This window comes from Stylophora pistillata, chromosome 1 (assembly GCF_964205215.1).
Source record: "Stylophora pistillata chromosome 1, jaStyPist1.2, whole genome shotgun sequence".
In the NCBI taxonomy this organism is placed as follows: Eukaryota; Metazoa; Cnidaria; class Anthozoa; order Scleractinia; family Pocilloporidae; genus Stylophora; species Stylophora pistillata.
In genome coordinates this window covers 32,983,215-33,003,214 of record NC_142519.1, presented here as the reverse complement: position 1 = coordinate 33,003,214, position 20,000 = coordinate 32,983,215, and the positions used below count along the sequence as shown (strand labels likewise).

General features: G+C 41.1%; 3 protein-coding genes, 1 long non-coding RNA gene and 2 pseudogenes across 6 annotated transcripts in view; 3 read left to right on the top strand and 3 right to left on the bottom strand.

The window, feature by feature from the left end:
• The first annotated feature begins 3,908 nt into the window (after window positions 1-3,908).
• Window positions 3,909-4,580, top strand: LOC111345728 (RNA-directed DNA polymerase from mobile element jockey). Its single transcript, XM_022953009.2, has one exon. It carries the CDS (start codon window positions 3,909-3,911, stop codon window positions 4,578-4,580), a length of 672 nt encoding a protein of 223 aa, XP_022808744.2.
• A 1,794-nt stretch (window positions 4,581-6,374) lies between these two features.
• On the bottom strand, window positions 6,375-7,688 carry LOC111324364 (uncharacterized). Its single transcript, XM_022927909.2, has one exon. The coding sequence runs from the start codon at window positions 7,496-7,498 to the stop codon at window positions 6,788-6,790; it is 711 nt and encodes a 236-aa protein (XP_022783644.1). The 5' UTR covers window positions 7,499-7,688; the 3' UTR covers window positions 6,375-6,787.
• LOC111324401 (uncharacterized) lies at window positions 7,682-17,764 on the bottom strand. The gene is made up of 2 exons (XR_015998506.1): window positions 17,513-17,764; window positions 7,682-7,803 (listed from the first exon to the last, which is right to left on the bottom strand). It is a non-coding gene; the product is annotated as an uncharacterized LOC111324401 (long non-coding RNA).
• LOC148742160 (uncharacterized) lies at window positions 7,752-12,099 on the bottom strand (annotated as a pseudogene).
• LOC148742159 (zinc finger MYM-type protein 1-like) lies at window positions 14,002-14,946 on the top strand (annotated as a pseudogene).
• Window positions 17,758-20,000, top strand: part of LOC148742158 (uncharacterized) — a 3,932-nt gene continuing 1,689 nt past the window's right edge. For all 3 annotated transcript variants that reach the window (XM_088752441.1, XM_088752437.1, XM_088752431.1), the window contains exons 1-2: window positions 17,758-18,483; window positions 19,990-20,000. The exon at window positions 19,990-20,000 is cut by the window's right edge. In XM_088752441.1, the coding sequence (XP_088608567.1) occupies window positions 18,141-18,483; window positions 19,990-20,000 (354 nt within the window). In that variant the 5' untranslated portion in view covers window positions 17,758-18,140. The remainder of the gene's footprint in view (window positions 18,484-19,989) is intronic.

The window sequence follows — 20,000 nt, the reverse complement described above, 5'->3', positions numbered from 1 at the left end:
GATGGTGAGTCACCGTCTACTTCTAAATCACTGAACCAACGGTGTGAACACGCCCACCTCCCAAAAGCGCTTATTGCCGACTGAGGAAAGCGACGCATCGGGATCCTTTTCTTTTCAACGCACAGCGGGTTTAGTTGGTTCATTGAAAGCGGATTCCAGTGAACGGAGCCATGGTCCGAAGACCCTAATTGCGCGCTGACAATTGGTTCGCTATAGTATTCACTAAAATCCGTTAAAATAAGGTCTAGTATGCTATTGCCCCGAGTGGGCCTCATAACTACTTGTTTTAGGTTATGATTGGCTAACATGTCTGAGATGTCCTGGGTGTTAAAATCGCCTAATAACACTACACCACAGTCTGGATAAGAAGTCTTTACGGAGTCTAGTGTTTCTATGATGTACATTGTGCGATCTCGCTGCACTTGCGCAGAGGCCACAGGAAAATACACCACCCCACATATAATACCAGATAGTGGGCGTGGTAGACGATGAGGGCGTAACCATAGCCACAAACACTCGTGTTCTGGAGACTCCAAGTCAGATCTACGCTTGAAAGGTATCTCTGAAGACACGAACGCGCACACGCCACCCCCTATTCGGTTGTGGCGGTCACGTCTCGCGATGTTGTAACCTGGAATGGTAAGGATGTTATTATCGATGTAGTCATGCAGCCAAGTCTCCGTAATAATTGCAATATCCATGTGAAACGTTAAAAGCTGAGCAGTCAACTCGTCCAGTTTGTCCCTGACCGATCGAGCATTTACCATGTAGAAACTTGGGAAGCTGTAATTGGGGCGTTTTTGAGAAGTAATCTTAGTTAGATAGATTACTTTCACTGCTCGTTGACGATTTACTGGTTTACTGGGTCCACGCACTGCGCTGCGAGGTGTGATCCTGACCGGAATCGATCGTGCGTCCTCTCCTATTGTTCGCAGAACAAAAGGACAGCTACGAGAATTAACATAATCACCAGTAAAGATGGAGACACAATTATTTAAATTTCTTGATCTTGAGTTGTAAATATTCCTGGATTGACGGGGTCTTGAAACCACAGGAATCGGCATGTGTTTTTGAGTGATCGTATTCCGAAAGCGAAGAATGCCCAGGTCTTGGAGTCGGTGTTTTAATTCAGGACACAAAGAGACGCTATTAACAGAGGCAGCCAGACTACGCAAAGTCGAAGGAGAATACGCAATTGTTGGTCGGGTTCGGTCAGAAGTCCTTTGCTGGTCACGAATTAAACAGGGTCACGGTAGAGGGTGAACGTCACCACTTCTGATGATGTTTTCTAGTCCGACGGGCCGCAGGACAAACGCTGCTTCGGGCAGACATATCATAACAGGCCCATGTTTAGTAGTCTTCTGAACAGCGAACTTAACTCGATGTTTCCGGCGAGATTTAACCAGTTCCAGTTTGAGAGATGGTCCGACTGGCAGGTTAGTATCTTTAGCCGTCTTGTAAATCAAGCTGGTAAACCCAAGCTCCGCTAGACGGGCTAGAAGAATAAGAAATACGAAGAGCCTAATGACGGTGCGTGTGTCCGCCATGTTCGTGTGTCCGCCATGTTCGTTTCTATCTTCGTAATTGCTAAATTTAGGGCAAGTTTGGATGAATTTATGGACATCTTCACCTTAACAAAACAACCGTGCTACTTTTGAGAATAAGCACTGCCTCAAACATTGCTTTTGAGCGAGGAATGGAGTAACCACAAATGTGCATAAATTAGGTCAAATGCACTTTGAACATTGAAAATTAGTAAAGTTCATCGAGCTCTTGTAGCTCGAAAAGACTAGTTGCCAAAAATGTTTTTATTGTTTTCGGCACACCAGCCCTAGTAATAAACATGGACAGTGGTGAGGACTCCAGATCCCGTTATACTTTTGAGAAAAGCGTCTTGGAACAACAGCACACTAGCCCAAATTTAGGAAAGTGCTGTTTGTGTGGTATTTTCAAAACAGCGCAATTCTTCATTGTTTGGTCAGAATTTACATATTTTGCTACTAATCAACAGAAGAGATGTAAAATGATACCATATGTCCGAGATATGCTATTTAAACAAATGCGTAAGTGTTTAGAGCCTCCAGCGAAACGCTGGAAATTAACTCTGAAATAAACACTTTTCTTTGTTTTTGACCGTCCTCGCATCTCGTCGCCAAAAATTTGATAAAATAGCATTACGAACCAAATAAATATAATTTTTGCCGATAGAACAGATCAAATATCTCACAGTAAAACTTTGAGGGAATTCTGTGATCGGCCGAAATTCGAGTGGTCGGTTCTTACGCGGACAGCCTCTTAAGTTCCATTTTTCAACATCAAAAGCAACGGGGAATAATTTGTTCCACAACCAAAAACTACTCTTTTTAGCATGTTTTCTGACACAAGGTCTCTTTGAAATAAAATGTCTATATTGGCAGAAATCCAATTTCATGTGCAGATTGAATTTACATCTACTGCATTAATATCCATTGACAGCTGCATCTGTAATTTTTTGATAGTGTGGAAAAGCCTCTTTCCAGTCACGAGGTTTTTCCAAGTTCATTAACTTCATATTTAAAGTAGTTGTGGTAATTGGTCCGAACAGTACGGACTTTCACCAGATAAAAATAAACATAATTCAAGTCAGCATTCTCAACAGAAACCATAGGTCATCAACCCCTCCATGAAATTCGGGTATTGTATACAGAGAATCAGGCCTTCCAGAGACTGTCTCCAACCTCGATTTTCTAATGTAATGAGTGTTCCAATTATCCTTCACTTCATTAAACCCCATCTGAAGTATCTCTGCAAAACAGAACCACAAACATTCCTTCTTTGGAGGATCTGACATATTAAGGGAGCCTTCATTATTTATCGCGGGGGGAGGGCTGGCAAGAATAATAGGGGGGTCATGATAAATTCAGGAACTAAAATGGGGGGTCATTAGAAAAATTTGGGAATAATATAGGAGGATCAAAAGCTTTTTGTTGTTACATATCATCTACAAATGTGGGTTTAAGTTTGTAGAACATTTCTACTACCCGCCAGACAAGATATAGGGAACAATAGCTAACTTTGCATACACTGGAAAGCTATTCATCTTCAAGCATACCAAGCTGGACACAGTACCATAGGATATCTCTTATATTATGTTATCCATTTCGTATCACCTTTGGATTTTAAACTCTAAAACTGTATTGTTAAGGTGTTTTTGCAATAAAATTAAATCTATTAAATATATTTTTCACTTCTTTTAACCTAGCTGCTTTGATAGTCTTATTAATAGCGGGCTACCTATTTTTGCAATTACAACTAGAGGGGTCATGACATTTTTGATTCTTACAGAGCAGGATCAGGATATTTTGTTTAGTCTCACTGAAAATCTTGCCAGCCCACCCCCTCCCATAAATAATGAATGGTCCCTAAGATGGCGGGTTATGTAGGTTACACACGCGGACAATTACATACTCGTGTAAAAGGACACAAACAACAATCCTCCGCCATTGCCAAACTGCCAACTCTATCACTGGGCATATTCCCGAATTTGTGGAAACGAGCAAACAAATCCAGTCTTTAAACAGAAACAGGACGCAACTCTCCCTGACAACTACAGACCTGTTTCCCTTCTTCCAATATTGTTCAAGGTCCTTGAACGTTGTGTTTATAGCCATTGCTTTTTACATCTCGAGAAGTCATTTTACCATCTCCAGCACGGCTTTCTCAAGGGAAGAAGTACAGTCACTCAATTGTTAGAGGTTTACAACGACATCTTGGGTAAGATAGCTAGTGGCAACGAAGTTCATGTCGTCCACTTGGACCTTTCCAAAGCCTTTGATAAGGTTTCTCATCTGCGTCTACTGTCAAGGCTTGAAGTCTATGGAATAACAGGGTCCCTTTTGAATTGGTTCAGGTCGTACTTATCTAATAGAATGCAACGTGTGGTAATTAATGGCTCATTTTCATCTTGGCTACCTGTAACATCTGGCATTCCGCAAGGATCTATTCTGGGACCCCTGCTTTTCCTTGTCTATGCTAACGATATGCCTAACTATGTAGAGAATGACTCGACAATTGCGCTTTTCGCTGACGACTCTAAACTTTATCACTGTATCGACAGTTCCTTATCACATCTCAATTTGCAAGCCGATATAGATGGTATACATAATTGGAGCATTGACTTTGAAATGGAATTTAGTACCTCTAAATGCAAAGTTCTTCAAATGTCAAAGAAACGGAACCCTACTGAACACACATACTACCTATCTGGTAATACTCTTGAACCCGCAAGCCAAGCAAAAGATTTAGGTGTAACTGTTCGTACGGATATGTCATGGAAAACGCACATTGAACTAGTTTGCACAAAGGCCAACAAACTGCTAGGACTTGTAAAGCGTGTTGGTAGAGATATCTATGATACTGAGACAAGAATGCTACTGTATTGTTCATTGGTTAGACCCCATTTAGAATACGCAAGTAACGTGTGGTCACCATACATGGCTAAGTACATAAACCTGATAGAGAATGTTCAACGACGAGCAACAAAATTCATACTTAACTATCCACCATCAGATATTTCTTACACAGAGCGACTTAACACTTAAACTACTGCCTCTTGAATTCAGACGCGAGATCAATGGCCTGATTTTGGTTTACAAGATCCGAAATTGAATGACAAATATCTCTTCAAACGTGTTAATAAAGTCAACGTCTCGATACAACACGCGCAACATCGATTCTGCGAACTGTAGACCTATCTCTCAACACAGTCAAGACTATTACCGTCAGTCATATTTTCCTAGAACTATCAAACTTTGGAACTCCCTACCCATGGATATTAAAATGGCTAACAATATATCGTCTTTCAAAAGACAAATACAACTCTTGTACTTTAATATGTTATCTCTATACCGCCCTCCATAGATATTTACATTGTATTTTTGGGATTTAAGTTTATATTTTATTTCATTCAACCAGTTTTTTCTTGTTTTTTTTTTTTCATTTGTTGTTAGCTGTTTTTGTTTGACGAATTCAATTAAATTCAAAATAAATAAATAAATAAATTCAAACACTGTAAGGGCCTGATTACATGAGCCGAGCTGGCCCGGTTAGCCGGGCTGATTTCTTTTGTTTTCACGCTTTGGCGAACACCAAAACAAAAGAAATCAGCCCGGCTAACAGGGCCAGCCCGCCTCATGTAATCAGGCCCTAAGAAGATGCACGGGACAATGCCCCAGGGCCTGCTAATGCGTTTCGAAGTGCTTAAGAATGCAGAAACAAATTTGACTGCTTAGTGTACGAAATGCCTTTTATAAGAGCGTTAAAACCAAATCTCAACGTACAATCAGACTTCATTCGTGCGAAAGTATTTTCATAATATTTTTATGATCTTCGCAACCTCTTATGTTAATTCTTCGCGCCAAAAACGCTTTATATGTTGCAAGTTGCATGATCTTTTTTATGTTTTCCTTGATAATGGAGTCATGACTACTGCGAAACATCGGATTTCGTTGTTCGTTTTTACAGTTTTATGTCTGAAGAAATCTCTTTTAATTAATTAATTTATTTATTCTCTTCAAACTTATTTTAGTGTCCCCACTCAGTGGTTCTAAACTGCTAGTACAGTTTGACACTTGAATAAAGCAGATAGAATTATCTTCTAAATGTTTTTCATCCGCTGAGAGCCAAACATTAGACACCAGTAATTTAATATATGCAGTTCATTATATGCGATAGTACTATTTGCTCATTGAATAACTACATAAAAGTTTTGGATCTAAGGTTTTGAGGAGGGGCTACTGTTTAAGCATGGGATAAGCATTATATCCTGGTATTTCAGAAGGATTTTTTCTTGTTCATACACAACAGCAACAACGATTCCCATGTTTGTCAATCAAGAACTTAGTGATCAATGAAGTTATCAGGTTAGTTATATATTGTGAGATTTTTTTGTGAACTGATTATTCCTTTCCAATATGTAGGTCCATTGCATTAGGCAACTATATTATTTTCTCTATAATAAAGCAGCTATTTTTTCTCTTCAAAAATGTTTTAACTAAAGATGTACCTTAAGCAGGGTAAATTGTAGGAAACATTTTCAATACACCAGAATTTAAAGACTGATATAAATGGTTTCTCATTTTAGGGACATCAAATTGCACTGTTTCAGGGTGTATACCATAAGCAAGAGATGTAGCAAAGGCCGCAGCAAATACTCCACAGTCACTGCCATTTGTCTGTTGTTGAACAGGGACAACTTGAATGCTAGCAAAATCTGAATGTCCAACAAGATTGAGTACTGCTCTTGTAGTTCATTTAATTAGAATAATGTTATGATACAGACTTTCTGCACTAACTTAAGCGAATAAAACCAAATGAAAACAAGACACAACAACTCATGGAGAACATTGGATTGTGGGCTGCGAGCAACGCCATCAATTAGTTTATTGAACTACAATTGAAATATATGATTATAATCGAAACCGGATCTATCAACTGCGAGTAAGCGAGCCAGGGGGGCCAGAAAAAACCTGCTTCAAAAAACCCCCTAGGGAAAACACAGGACAGGAAACCTGGGACGGGCCAGGCACCACTTGCGACCCCCGCCAGGGGCAAATAAATGTACATAATAGCAAATACAGCAAATAAATGTACATAATAAATGCAATAAATAAATTGATTGCAATAAATAGCAAACTAGAACTACAACAGTTATAAACTAGCAAAAAAGCACAAATAATCTCAAACTAATGACAAGAAAAGCTCTTTCAGCTAAGTAAGAATAAACTGTAAACTAGCGTAAAGTATACCCTCAGAGCAAAAGCGATTTTGAAACGCTTAAACGATCTTTAATTGCATGTTTAATGTATCTGTTCTTCGAGGAAGGACACCTCCACCCAGCATGCATATCCAATAAATCGCCAGGTATGCGCCTACAAGCGGGATTCGACGCTGCACCAGACCTCCTACTATGCGAGCCGTACTTTGAATCGTCGTCAACAAAGGGCTGGATGTACTTCTTAAATTCCTCTCTAAGAATAGAAATAGACACGCCCTTGCTAGCGTGGAAATACTCGCCAGATTTGGACTTAATAATACGACGAACAAGCGGAAGCGATGAATTAGACTGCGAAAAAACCTGAATAATTCGTTCAGTAATGGAAATTGGGCACGTAAATTTCCCAGACCTGGCAAGATAAGAGGTGTGACCTTCCCGATACAGGTCATTTTTTCGCTTGGAGACATAAATAGACATATGGTCAGCATTAATGGTCACATCCTTAAGGCAAAAACTGTTAATTTCATCAATACGAAAAAACCCATAGAAACCAACTAACAATATGAACAAAAAACGAAGAGTGGCAAGAGAATTACTCGAAACATAACATTCGGCAATTGCCTGCAGCGCGACTACGGATAAAGGCTCTTTCGGGCAAACAGGACGCGCCAATTTTCTTTTCGCGCCCTCAAGAGAACATTTCACAAGGGGATGGTTGGCTGGACATATTTCTAGCCCAGCCATAGAGTGGGCCCACTTAATGCCATAAACAACAGCTTCTATGAGGGAGACACTCGTATTGTTCGCAAGGCAAACGTTCGCAAGTTCTGTAATAAAAAGTGCAATGTGCAAGGTCTTTTCCGGAATGACAGGGACACCAATCTTCGAGGACGCCCATCCGCGCCATCTCCACCAGCTCGACTTGTACTTGGTTAAGGTAGACGGGGCCCTGGATCCTAACTGCAAATCAAGAAGATCTGGAACCAAGCTGCGTAGTAATGGGTCCTCCAAGGCTGCTGCGTCGCTCCAAATCCCGGAAATTAGAACATCTGAAAAACAAAAACACAAGGTGAACGAAACGGAAACGAAAACGAAAACGGAAAACTGAAAAGCGCAAGTTCATATAGAAGGGCAATATCGGTATAAGAAGAGGATATTCCAAACGTGATGGTCGGCTGCTCGGCATAAACTTACCCATACCTAATAAATTTGCAAAATCCAGGTGCCACTACAGGCCAAACAAAACGCCACATCGGGCCTAAAATTGGCCACCTCATGCCTCAAGACACGCCACTTAACGCTAAAAACATACGCCAAGTCAGGCTCGAAAATGCGCCAAAAAAGCCAACTATGCGTAATCAATAAGAGACCGGAAAAAGTGCACCGCCGGGCTCGAAAAGTATGCCACGAAGGCTAGAAAACTCACGTAAAATCTAAACGCAAAGCCAACATTCTGAACTTAGGCGCGGGCAACCACGAAAAACAGAAGGTCGAGACTTATAGATCTGCTTCTGACAAGGAATCTCCAGTAGTAGATCCAAGACTGCAGGCAGAACAAACACTTCCGCGACATACGAGCTAAATCGAGAAGACCCTTCATGCAAGAAAGGCCAAAAATGAGCGGATGGCCATTCGGGGATGATCAATGTGCCGCGGCCAGAGCAAGACATGAGATGACGGACAGAATCACGATTAGATTAACTGGGGGACATATCCAGTTGTTTTCGGCGCTCCAGTCTTGTGCCAAAGCGTCGACCCCACTGCATCCGGGAGAGCCAAACTTCGAGTTAAACCGAGGAAGCTGAGCATTGTAATAGGTCGCGAAGCGGTCGAATGTATGAGGACCCCATTTAGCATCAAGGAGGCGGAAAACTGAAGGATTGACGCGCCAATCGTCCTTGTCAACGAATCGGCTAAGGAGATCAGCCCTCTCATTCTGCGACCTGGGAATCCACTGTGCTTCAAGGGTGATCCCGTTTGAAAAACAAAAATAAAAAATACTCATAGCAGCAGACTGGAGGTGGACTTTGGAACTGCCAACAGAAACTATTCTCGCAGCGCCTTGATTGTCGGTGAAAACCTTTACTCTCTTCTGCTGCAGCTTCTCCGTATAGGACAATAGAACACAATAAATAGCTTTCAACTAGCGGTACGTGGAGCTCTGACCAAGATCTTCAGACGTGGTGAACATGCCGCTAGCCATTACGCCGTCCAAGGAGGCCGAAAACCCGCCGAAGGCGACATCACTAGCATCAGAGAAAATAACCGTCGACGAATCAGGGGGTGGACGAAGAGAATAGCAGTTAAACGAGTCTATATTCTATATTGCTGTACCAAAATCTCAACTCTTCCAAAAGAGCCGGAGAAAAACGAAGGGTGTGGTCCCACGCTGATCGTGATTCAATTGCTAGGTACATTTTTCTGGTTAGAAGACGCGAAATGGGCCCCACTGCCAAGGCTACATAAATTATAGAACCGGCGATTCCGGTCAATTCTCGATACGAGGACGACGTATCTCCAATTACAGAGCCTAAAAGGCTCTTAAGCTTTTCCACCTTCCTTTCAGGAATATGAAAAGACAGTAATAGCGTTAATCACGAAACCCAGCCATGCGCCTACTTGCATGGGATGCCAATGAGATTTTTCTTCATTCACAAGGAGACCTGAGGAGTCGAGCTCTTTCTTTTGTATATTGGCAGCTGCTGCGGCGGAACACTTATCCGATAGACTTCCGACCCCATCGTCGAGATTGATAAAGCTATTGTGACCCATAGAGCGCCAGCGACAGACTAACGGACGCAACAATTTGGTGAAGCAAAAAACAGGCGCTGCTAAGGCAGAAGAGCAAAACTATGAAGGTAAAATATCTTGGCACCCTGTTGAACTTCCAAGAAAAACCGAGATACCTCTGATGCTCTAAGCAGATATCAACATGATGATATCCGGACTTAAGGTCCCATGTAAAGAGCCAGTGCCCCTCCTCAAGGACTTTAGGGAGCGAAGATCCTCGTACTTAAATTTTAACCTTACAAGGAAACTGTTAACGTGCCTGAGATGGATGACTAAGGGTAAATTCTTACCTTTAGCAACTGACAAGGGGTTAACGCAAAATGGCGGAATACAGTGCTCAATAATGCAACCGTCGGCTAAAAGCTCCGAGGTGGCTTGTGTCCCAAATTCAGAATGCTGAAAGGCCGATCTATTATTAGCCAAAAAACACGAGGGCGGATACTCCGCGAAAGGAAGCCCGTACCCACGCCTGATGGTGTCAGGTACAAACTCAGGAGCACTCAAGGTACTGTTCCAAAATTAAATGGAGGCGCTCAAACGGTCCTTGACGCCGCTGCTAGTGCTTTTAACATTAAAATCATCGTAACTACCCGAAAAAAAGGAAGAAAAATCGAACTCAACTGAATGCTGAGGAATGTCCTCGACAACGAGATTTTGACCAGAAGTCGTCCTCCAGAGAACGAGTTTCGAAAGGTGAGTACTTTGTACTTTAAACTTACGCTAGTCTTTTTCTAAGTCAGCAACAGCAAACCCGTGTACAGAGGTTTTAACGAATTGAATGTTATTACAAACCCTGATTCCATTTGTTTTTGGTACTTTTTGGTTGACCAATTTTCACGAAATTCTGAGGTCTATACATGTAAACAACATATCGCCAGTCGAATAAATTTAAATTGAAAAATGAAGGCCTTAAAAAGCACTTTCACCCTTTAAACTTTAAACATGCAGGAGAGATATAAACAGTGAATTGCTGTGATATGGTTAACACTTTCCTGACTTTCTTCGTAGCGATGGCGAAACGAGAACTTTTTATTTGGAAAAGGAAAAACGAAGCTATGCTTCTCAGAGAAGCACAGGTTAAAGAGCATCAGAAGTACCGACCAGGTTCAAAAGAGAGAGGTGTATCTTGGACGAAAGTCGCCGAACATTTGCAAGAGAGCGGAATGAAAGTTACTCAAAGATCAGCAAGAGAGAAGTTTGATAAGTTATACCAAGACTTCAAGAAAAGAGAAAAGGAAGAAAGTCACGGGGGCTAGTGGGGTGGATATTGAATACGACGAGATATACCAGGCCCTGACCAATATCCATAATCAGATTGTGAATTGGCAGGAGCAGCAGCAGGGGAAAGAAGAAAGTGAAAAATTAACAGCCGAAGAGATGAGGAAACGAGCAACAGAGAAGTTAAGTGAAACAAAACAAAGAACCAGCACGAACGATGAAGAAAACTCTGATGGTACGACACCCAAAAAGAGAAAAAGCCACACCACTCCCACGGAACTCTTGGAACGAAGCACTGAGAGAAAGGCCTCCGAAAAAGCTGAACAACAGCTCAAAAAAAAAAAGAGAGCTTCACTGCGTGCCGAGGAATTGCGTCAACAACAGCAATTCCAAGCAATGCTGCTTCAGCAACAGCAACAATTCCAGCAGCAAAAAACACTTCAAGCAGCAACAACAAGGAATGAACCTGGCTATGTTAAATACACTTACTGAAATATTAACAATTAAAAAGTTCAATTGAGCTTTGCATCTAATGCACGATGACTGAGGTTTTGAAACTAAAGTTTCTTATTTCACCAATTTTTATGAATTTGGTGTTTGCACTTTGAGGAAAAAACTTGAAAACTGAAAAATTTATTAGCTCGCAATTTAACTTTTAATCAATTCAGCAATTGTATTTAACATATAACCATGATTATAGTTTTGAGGTTTTCGAACTATAGTTTTCAATTCGTTATTTGACAGCCTTTAATGAAGATAGTGAGTTTTCATTCTGATAAGACCTTGAACACTGAAACATTTTATTAGCTTCTCATTAATTATTGTCATATTTAATACCATTATATTTCTGAAATGAAAATTAATGAAGAGTTTCTATTGTAAAATATTTTGAATACAATTCTTTTACATCTTTTTACAAATATATATGTAGTTTTATAATATAAATCATTACTGCACTATTATTACAAAAACAGTTCAGCTGTTTTGAAATTAAAAATTATACATATTTACAATTTTGATTTTCTCAAGTAAATTAATTTAGATTTGAAAATTCTCCAGTAGGGAAAAAAATTGCTGGCCATGGATCCACATCCCATTGTCATCAATTACTCCTTTCATAGCTAACTGTACAATAGAAATTTACATGCAGAAAATATAATTACATGATTTTGGTTCAATTCTTCTCTTTTGTCTCCTCATCACTTTGCCAAATTGCATTACTTAAATGTAACCATAGTTAGTACTAACTATGATGTAGCAAATCAAGAGCTTTAAACCTGAAAATAATCATCTAATGTAGGAGGTTGAACATCAAAATAGGTGCATGTAGTTGATCCATATAAACAAGTACATGCATTCCCAAGCAGAGCACACACTGAATACATTACACCCCCTGGACTTAATCCAATCTTTAAGTTCTTAAAATCTAGGAAAGCGAAGTATGTTACTACGTCACTAAACACCCACTCCACAGCTTCCCTGAGTTTACTCATAGAGGAGTTGAATTCTTCTGGGTCAACCGTCAACTGGCCACCCTTGTATGGTCCCTGAGGATGAATTCTTAGTGGATAGGTGAGGTCGCCATATATACACAGTGGTTGTCCACTGGTATCAAATGAATGCTGCTGAAGGTTGTGAAGGAGGCCAGACATTCTTAACATACCAGCAGCATGCCTTTTACCCTCTGAAAAGAAATTTATAGAGCAAACATACTTGGATTTATATAGTACCTAGTGTTATAACACTCTTGTAGCTGCAGGTAATTGTTGAGTTACATACTGTGAATTCATTTTCCAAGTTAATTGGCTAATAGCCATTTTGATTTAGTAGGGGCTGGGTTATAGATTTTTGTGTAAGGATTCAAGGGTAGGCTACATTCAATGAAGCTCTTGCCAAGGGGTTGACTACCAAAAATGTTTCCTGATAGATTTGATTTTTATAGCCCACTCCTGTAGTTGTAGATACTGTAAATCCTCAAATCAATTAGCACCCAGGGAGCTTAATTCAAAATTATGAGAAAATGGGGGCGCTTATTCAAGGGGGGCACTTAATTGAGAGGGGGAATTTTCCTGCGCCGTTATCTACTTTGTCCTCATGAGGAACAGAGAACACTGAAATAAAATAGTTATTAAAAGTGTCTGCGATTTCTTCTGGGGTGTCAGCGGTTGTACGTATGTTACCAGTTGGAGACACTTTGTGGTACGTTACACGACGTTGAGCGAGTTTTTAATACTGACAAGAGACGTTTGGGATTGATCTTGAATTCGATGTTAGCAGACTCAAAGAACTCGTCCCTGCTTTCTCTTAACGCGCGCTTTACTTATAAACGTAGAGTTTGAAATTTGACTTTTAGTGACTCCGACGGGTTTAGTTTTAGTTTCCTTCGTACAGTTTCCTTTTTCTTGATAAGATTAATAACGGCACCTGTGAGCCCGGGCACGGGGTTTCGACCTCATAATCGCTTGGTTGAAATATTGTCTTTCACCGCAGCAAGAAATAGGTCTTTGCAGGTCTGCCAGCAGCTTTCACCCTCACTCACTACCCTTATAAGATTAGGGGATCGCAGAGCGTTTCTAAGGCCGTAAAAGTCGCCTTTTGCATAATCATACACAAAACGGTGCGTTTTGATAAGGGCCTTACTAAGGTGTGGAACTCAAAGAAGACGGTACGATGATCCGTGAACAAACCAGCTTTGTCTATTTCTAGGACTTAGGACACGCTTGTTTGGTCTGGAACACTGGTGATAACTAGGTCTAAAACGCTGGAGCCACGCGTGGGCCTGCGTTGTATTTGAGTTACATAGTGGTCATGTAACGCCTCCACGAATGCTTGTTCGTTGGCACCTCTGGAGGTATCAGGGGCGTCCCATGAGATTTTTGGATAATTAAAATCGCCACAGACTACCATATTATCAAAGTCCTCACAAACCCAGTCCAGAAATTTATTGAATAAGTTAACCCAACACAAATCTAGATCCGGCGGTCGGTAGAAAGAACAAAATAAAATCTTCCGATCTTGAGGAGTTGTGACCGAAGCTGCTACGACCTCTAGTTCTTGTAGTTATTCAGGTAGAGGGATTTCTCGAATAGACTTGAACACAGCGTTCCTGATTGCAATAAGCACACCACCGGCACGATTGTGAGACCGATCTTTCCTGAAAATGGTATAATTATCTTTAAGGATCTCAGAATTATCTATGGATTCGTTTAGCCAGGTTTCATTGACGCGGACTACAAGGGATGATGACCACTTTTCCATTCTACTTTGGATGCACCTTAGGGGCGTTTATCTTGAAGCACACTGATAATTTGAGTCACGCCTTGCAAGGTTCCTCCATATCAGTGGCCCAAGGACACCAAGTAGCTGAGGAAGTGTGAAAGACTCTATCTAGGGATACAGGTGAAGCCGCATTTGACTTGTTTTGGACGAGGTTGTTAAAGAGAAAAAGCGAAGTGTATGCAGTAGCCGAGCCACAGCTGCCGAGTAAACGACGAGCTACCGCGCGGCAAGAAGTAGGAGACAGTGGTACACATTATTTTCCTCCTACACCTAAGGAGTATTTCCGCCACATGTATTACGCGGCAATTGATGTGACGACAGAGTGTATTCGCACCAGATTTAACCAGAAGGACTTCAAGGTCTAGCAAAGCATACAGGAACTTCTTCTGAAGGCGGTAGCGGGCGAAGACCATGACAAAGAGCTAGCGAAAGTGATGGTCGTGTACGGAAATACTGACCTGCAGCAGTACAAGGTAGAAGCCCAGCTGTCCCCGCTTCCAGAAGTAGTGCAGGCAACGGGGTACGACACCTCCCGATTCGACATCGCTGATCTGCTGGACTTTTTTCAGTCACTCGGAAATGCTCGCAAACTCCTACTAAGTGAGATTGGCACCCTTGGTAAGCTTATGCTTGTCATGCTAGCTACCAAGGCCGTCAGCGAGCGCTCCTTCTCCGCCTTAAAGCGAGTCAAGACCTACCTGCGTTCAACCACAGGAGAGGGCAGGCTCAACCACCTCCTGCTTCTGCATGTCCACAAGGAATTGGTAGATGGTATTGACATGGTGGAGGTCGCCAATTTGTTTGTGGGGGACAATCAGTGGCGCAAGCAACTGTTTGGGAAGTTTTCAAAAAACCACCTGTGGAGGAAGTCAACGTTTGCCTCTAAGGCAACTCAGACAGTTTAATAACTACGCACTTACAATGATGACTCTGAAAGGTGAAGCATTTGCTGGTTTCAAGATACAGAGATAGTCGGTTTTCTATTTTGTAATTCACGTTGCAAGTGTTATACTCAATGTGCATTGGTTTGCTGAGACAGTGTACGAAGTAAATAATTCGCGATATGCGTACATCACAAATAGCTCTTGAAGAACGCTAGAAATAACATTTCCAAGCCTCTAGGTTTCAAAATTTTCTGGGGGAGCATGCCTCCAGACCCCCACAGCAGCTCGCGCCTCCAGCGCTAGCGTGCCCCCCCCCCCCACTTATATTACTCTTGTTACGGCACTGAACTAAGCAGCGCGTGATCGTAACGCGAACGCCATTACATTATGGTCATTACAGGCTCAATTTTCATGATCAGCTGTATTTTACAGAAGTGTATGTTTTCGATTCCATACACGTGCTTTCTGTGACACCGCGGAAATACGTTTTTAGGACAAGGATGAAAAACGTCTGGGCGTGCGCCAGAGATCCGCGGTAAGAAACGCGGGCTCAGACGCGCGCTTATTTAAACTCAATAAATTTTGCGAGAAATAGACAGCCGTTACAAAAGTTTAAAAAATAAGGAAGTCGTTGAAAAGATAAAGTTTTAATTCCCATTTTTGAAAAGAAGAAAAGAATTTAAAAAAATTGAGAGGGTGTACAAATTGTGAAAAAATTGTTCCTGCGCCGAAAAACGGTCTTTTGTGCAAAGTTTCAATACGGTTGCGAACTGGCTCAATTTGCGGCAACGTTTACAGTATCGTGTTGGCTTTTTCTGATCACTTTTTCGTCCGTTCATGCAAAATGTTGGTACGTCGGTAAAACAAGGAGCAGTAAAGAAGCTATTTACGGCAATTCTAAGCTCCTGCCACTTGGTTTGGCAAGAGCTGTGAACTTGCCTGAGGAAACTCCAGTTTGTTTACATAATCGTCGAACGATCGAAAAGCAAGATAATCGCTGCTCATCGCCGTTTTCCGACCGACATTCCAATTAATTAATTAAGGGAATTTTTCTCTCATTAATATCTTGCAATAGTTCCATTATTTACTGTGTTGTCAAAGTAGCTTAGTTAAGTTTTCATAACATCAAATTATTTTGGAATTTACTTTTGAGTCTGTTATTATCACCATTCCAATTCAAGACAGATACCAGTAATTTTGATCAATCATTTACCTTAAAACGATTGTCAATCAAAACCAACTCAGACCAACCCATCCTTAATTCCCACCACCCATCATATCAATCAAAATATTCAGTTCAAAAATTTTTTTAACTTTAAAAAACTTTTTTCGGCTCCCTACTTTTAAAACTAACCAACATGTTACTCATCTCTCTCTTCCTTTTCCTCTGATTATGACTATCTCATCTTATTTCATTCTAACCTTCCTTACTATTATAAATTTTTGTACTGCTTTGAAGTGGCTGCCTTGCAAATTGAATATAAAAATAATGAATAAACAAATTTATCAAAGAAATTAAAAAAAAAACAAAAAACAAAAACAAGCAAAATGGGCTTTCCAATTTTCTAGAGACTAAAGATTCTTTTATGGAGTCCTTTACAATGAAAATCTTTCATCTTCCTTTTCTTCTTTTCTTGTGTATCTTTTTGTCTTTTAATGATGTATTTCTTCATTTTCATTTTATTTCCAGTGTAATTATATCGAGTTAAGAAAAATTTGACCCACTATCTGCAGGTCAAAGGAATACCTTGTAGATATATAATGAAATAAAATAAAGTCTGAAAGTGTGGACCATCAATGCTAGTACCCAATTGAACTACAGATAGTTTTTATTTTAATGCTGCCTTATGACTGACATAACTGCCTTGCAGTTTGCAGGTCCCTCAGTGCAAATTCTATAATGAACAACTAACATTTTATTTTCATCATTTCACACTTTCAACACTCGCCACTCTCACGCTTCCTTTCCCTTTATTAAGGCCAACACTGGACACGAAGGACATGCAAGGGACATGCATTTCATGACTTTATTTTGACTCTTTGAACAGTTGGCACATCACATTCTGCAAAATTGAATTTAGGGTGCTGGCTCTTCCTACTTTGTCTTTAAGAAGAGATGTGCATCTGCTGCCTCATTCGGCTTCACCCCATCAATGTTGGGAACAATTTGTTCACATTCCTCTCTCACACTTTTTGGCAAGTAATCATCCCCAACTGACATGACACCGGATAATTTAGCTACCTCATCTAATGCTTCTTGAGTGACTTGCAAACCTATACAATACAGTAAAGTCAGGGAGCATTTGTACGGGAAATCCTTTATAATTTGTTAGTTAGAGCAACAGTATGTCTGTCTTGAAGACCTCTGTATTGAAATGCAATATTGATGGTTCGATCTCTTAATCTTTCCCATCCCATTCTTTTTTACCTTGTTTAACTGTGGGCCATCAACTGAAAAAAGAGTTTGTATACTAAGCAGTGGAAATGCATGCATGCATAACAGCAGTACCGCCAGTTTAGTATTTTTCTTTACGTGTTTCCAAGAAAGTAATTTCGGGGTACGCGCTACAAATTCTCAAGATCTTACCGATGAAGTGAAGGTTCCTGTAGCTCCCCTTTGTCCAGTTTCTTTTGACCAATATTCCCTCGCCTCTCCAGACTTTCGGGGCCCACCATACTCATCACATCGTAGACCAAATTACACGGAACAGCCAATTTATGTTGTTCCCGAAGTTTTCTCTGCATGGCGCGATATCCAAGGTACTGCCCTGAACCTTCCATATCATCTTGTACACCTTTCTTGACATTTTATTCTGTGCTAGTTTCATAACGAATATAGAGGGGCCGTAAGGGGGTTTCACGTGAAACGTGATCGCACTAATTTATTTTCTGTGATCCGTAATCTAAAAGTTTTACAATTCGTGAACCGTGAATGATATGATTGTCGTGATACGTGAAACAGAGAAATAATTTTCCGATACCCGTGATAACAAACACGAAAACGACCCTTTTTTCCGTGAACGGCTACGAAGACCCCACAAAGGAACTCTCCAGGTGATCGCCGTGTCTGTTTTCTTCAGCTTGCGTGACCAAACAATAGGGTTTCCCATGACCCGTTGATCCAAAAATAAAGCTGATGCGACCTTTGACACCAACGATCAGGTCTTCAGATTATTCATTGTCTGACGTCTTGTCTTCATTTCTCACGACCCACAATGTCGAAGAGCGAAGTCAGCGAAGAGCCGTTTCGTGTTTTAGAAGGGGTTGTCTACTTCGTTGACCCCAAATCTCCTGGATCTTTCAGTTTTCTTGGGGGAAAGGAAGGGATCAGAATTCCCCTGAAAAGAGAACATAATTCCCTTGATGCCCTGAAAAGGTATATTGCTGAACCCGCGGGCCTCAAGGCCGAAGCTGAGAAGCGGGGAATAGGGTCATCTATTGATCTTAAGCTGTGCAGACTAGCCAAAGGCGCAGAAGGCAGTAAAGCTTTCTCAATCAATACACAAGCGCAGTGGAACATGAAAAGGCCGCTTTTTGTCGATTCTGCAGTTTTACAAGGTTAGTGTTTTAATCATGAAAATTTGATAAGAGATCCTAATTTATGACACGTTGCTTGAAAGTCACGTGTGAAAGGTATCTGATATCCATACTCTCGTGTTAATTGTTTTAATTCGCGTTAATTTCTTACATCTTAGGGCCTGTTTACATGGAGATAGGGTGACCCCCTTAGGAGGGTCACCCTTCTAGAAGAGCAAAAGATAGCCCCCCTTTACATGCAAAGTCTTGTCCCCAGGGCTATCGCGATTATTGAATTTGGCACCGAGGGAGATATCTGCGCGGTCGCTAAGTACAAAACAACCAAAATGGCGGACAAACGAAGTATTTTGGCGGCAAATTCAATTTTACTTGTGCTTGCCTCTTTGGCTGCGGTTTTTCAGTGCTATGGGATCTTGCTGTCGTATCCCCTAAGAGAAAAACGCCGACAAGAGCGAATGGCGCTACAGGTAGCCGCCCAGTACAATGTTGCAATGCGACGAATGAGGCATGTACGAAGGAGAGCCATTTTGTCGCCGAGGGAGAATTTGGCGGAATCCCGGTCGCACAGAGCAGTGGCGAAGGACGCTTTTCGCTTTCCCTGTGAATTCTTGGATTTTTCACGTGGCAAGCCTTCTTCAATATCTTTCCGAGTCGAGCGGCTTTCTATGGTACTCTCGTCGACCACTAATTCATGATCATCTGTCTTTTTTCGAGATGACCACACCGTTGTCCTCCGACTGTTTCGAACTCTGTTCAAACAATTTGGCCACCACAGAACGGTGAAAATATTCCTCGGGCTTATACGCGCGCGAAGCCATTACAGAGTTTCGCAGCAATCTGACAGTAAACCTAACCCACAAAAGTTGACCCTTCTAGGAGGGTGACCCTACCTCAAGTGTTTACATGGCAAAAAGTTGGCCCTCGCAGGAGGGTTACCCCACCAAGCAGATAGGGTGACCCTACCTCTCATGTAAACCAAGCCGGAAAATACAATAGGGAAGGGTTACCCTTCGAAGAGGGTGCCCCTTCTAGAAGGGTCACCCTATCTCCATGTAAACAGGCCCTTATAATACTAGAAGTCTAGAAAAGTTTTATTCAGTCTCCCCTACATATTTTATTTGAAGTTTGCTTAAGAATCGACAATTTTCTCAGAAATTATACAGAAAGTGAGTCATTGATGAGAGCCGTGATTTCGGTTAGGGTCGTTAGAGGCGATATTCAACACACCTGAGATATTTCTTGATGATCCTTGATCGCTCGCTTTGCAAAAAGGGCGTGTTGACAATAATGAGAAGACCTGAGAATAGGAACAACCTAGGAAGAATAGGAAGCCAGATTTTTTTCTCGACTAAACGCAACTTAAATTTAATTTTTATGGACTACGAAAGAGACTGGAGTGGGGTTTGAAACTGCCCAGAAAAAATGACACCAATATAAATGTCAAAGTAGATAGACAAAAGACAAAAAGGACGTAGTCAAAAGATTATTATTTGATTTATTAATTTTATTGTCATTATTTTCTTTCAGTCAATGTTCTT

Bases quoted from the DNA above. Each gene is read 5' to 3' on its own strand.
- LOC111345728 (XM_022953009.2), top strand. From the start codon at position 3,909: ATGCAACGTGTGGTAATTAATGGCTCATTTTCATCTTGGCTACCTGTA.
- LOC111324364 (XM_022927909.2), bottom strand. From the start codon at position 7,498: ATGGCTGGGCTAGAAATATGTCCAGCCAACCATCCCCTTGTGAAATGT.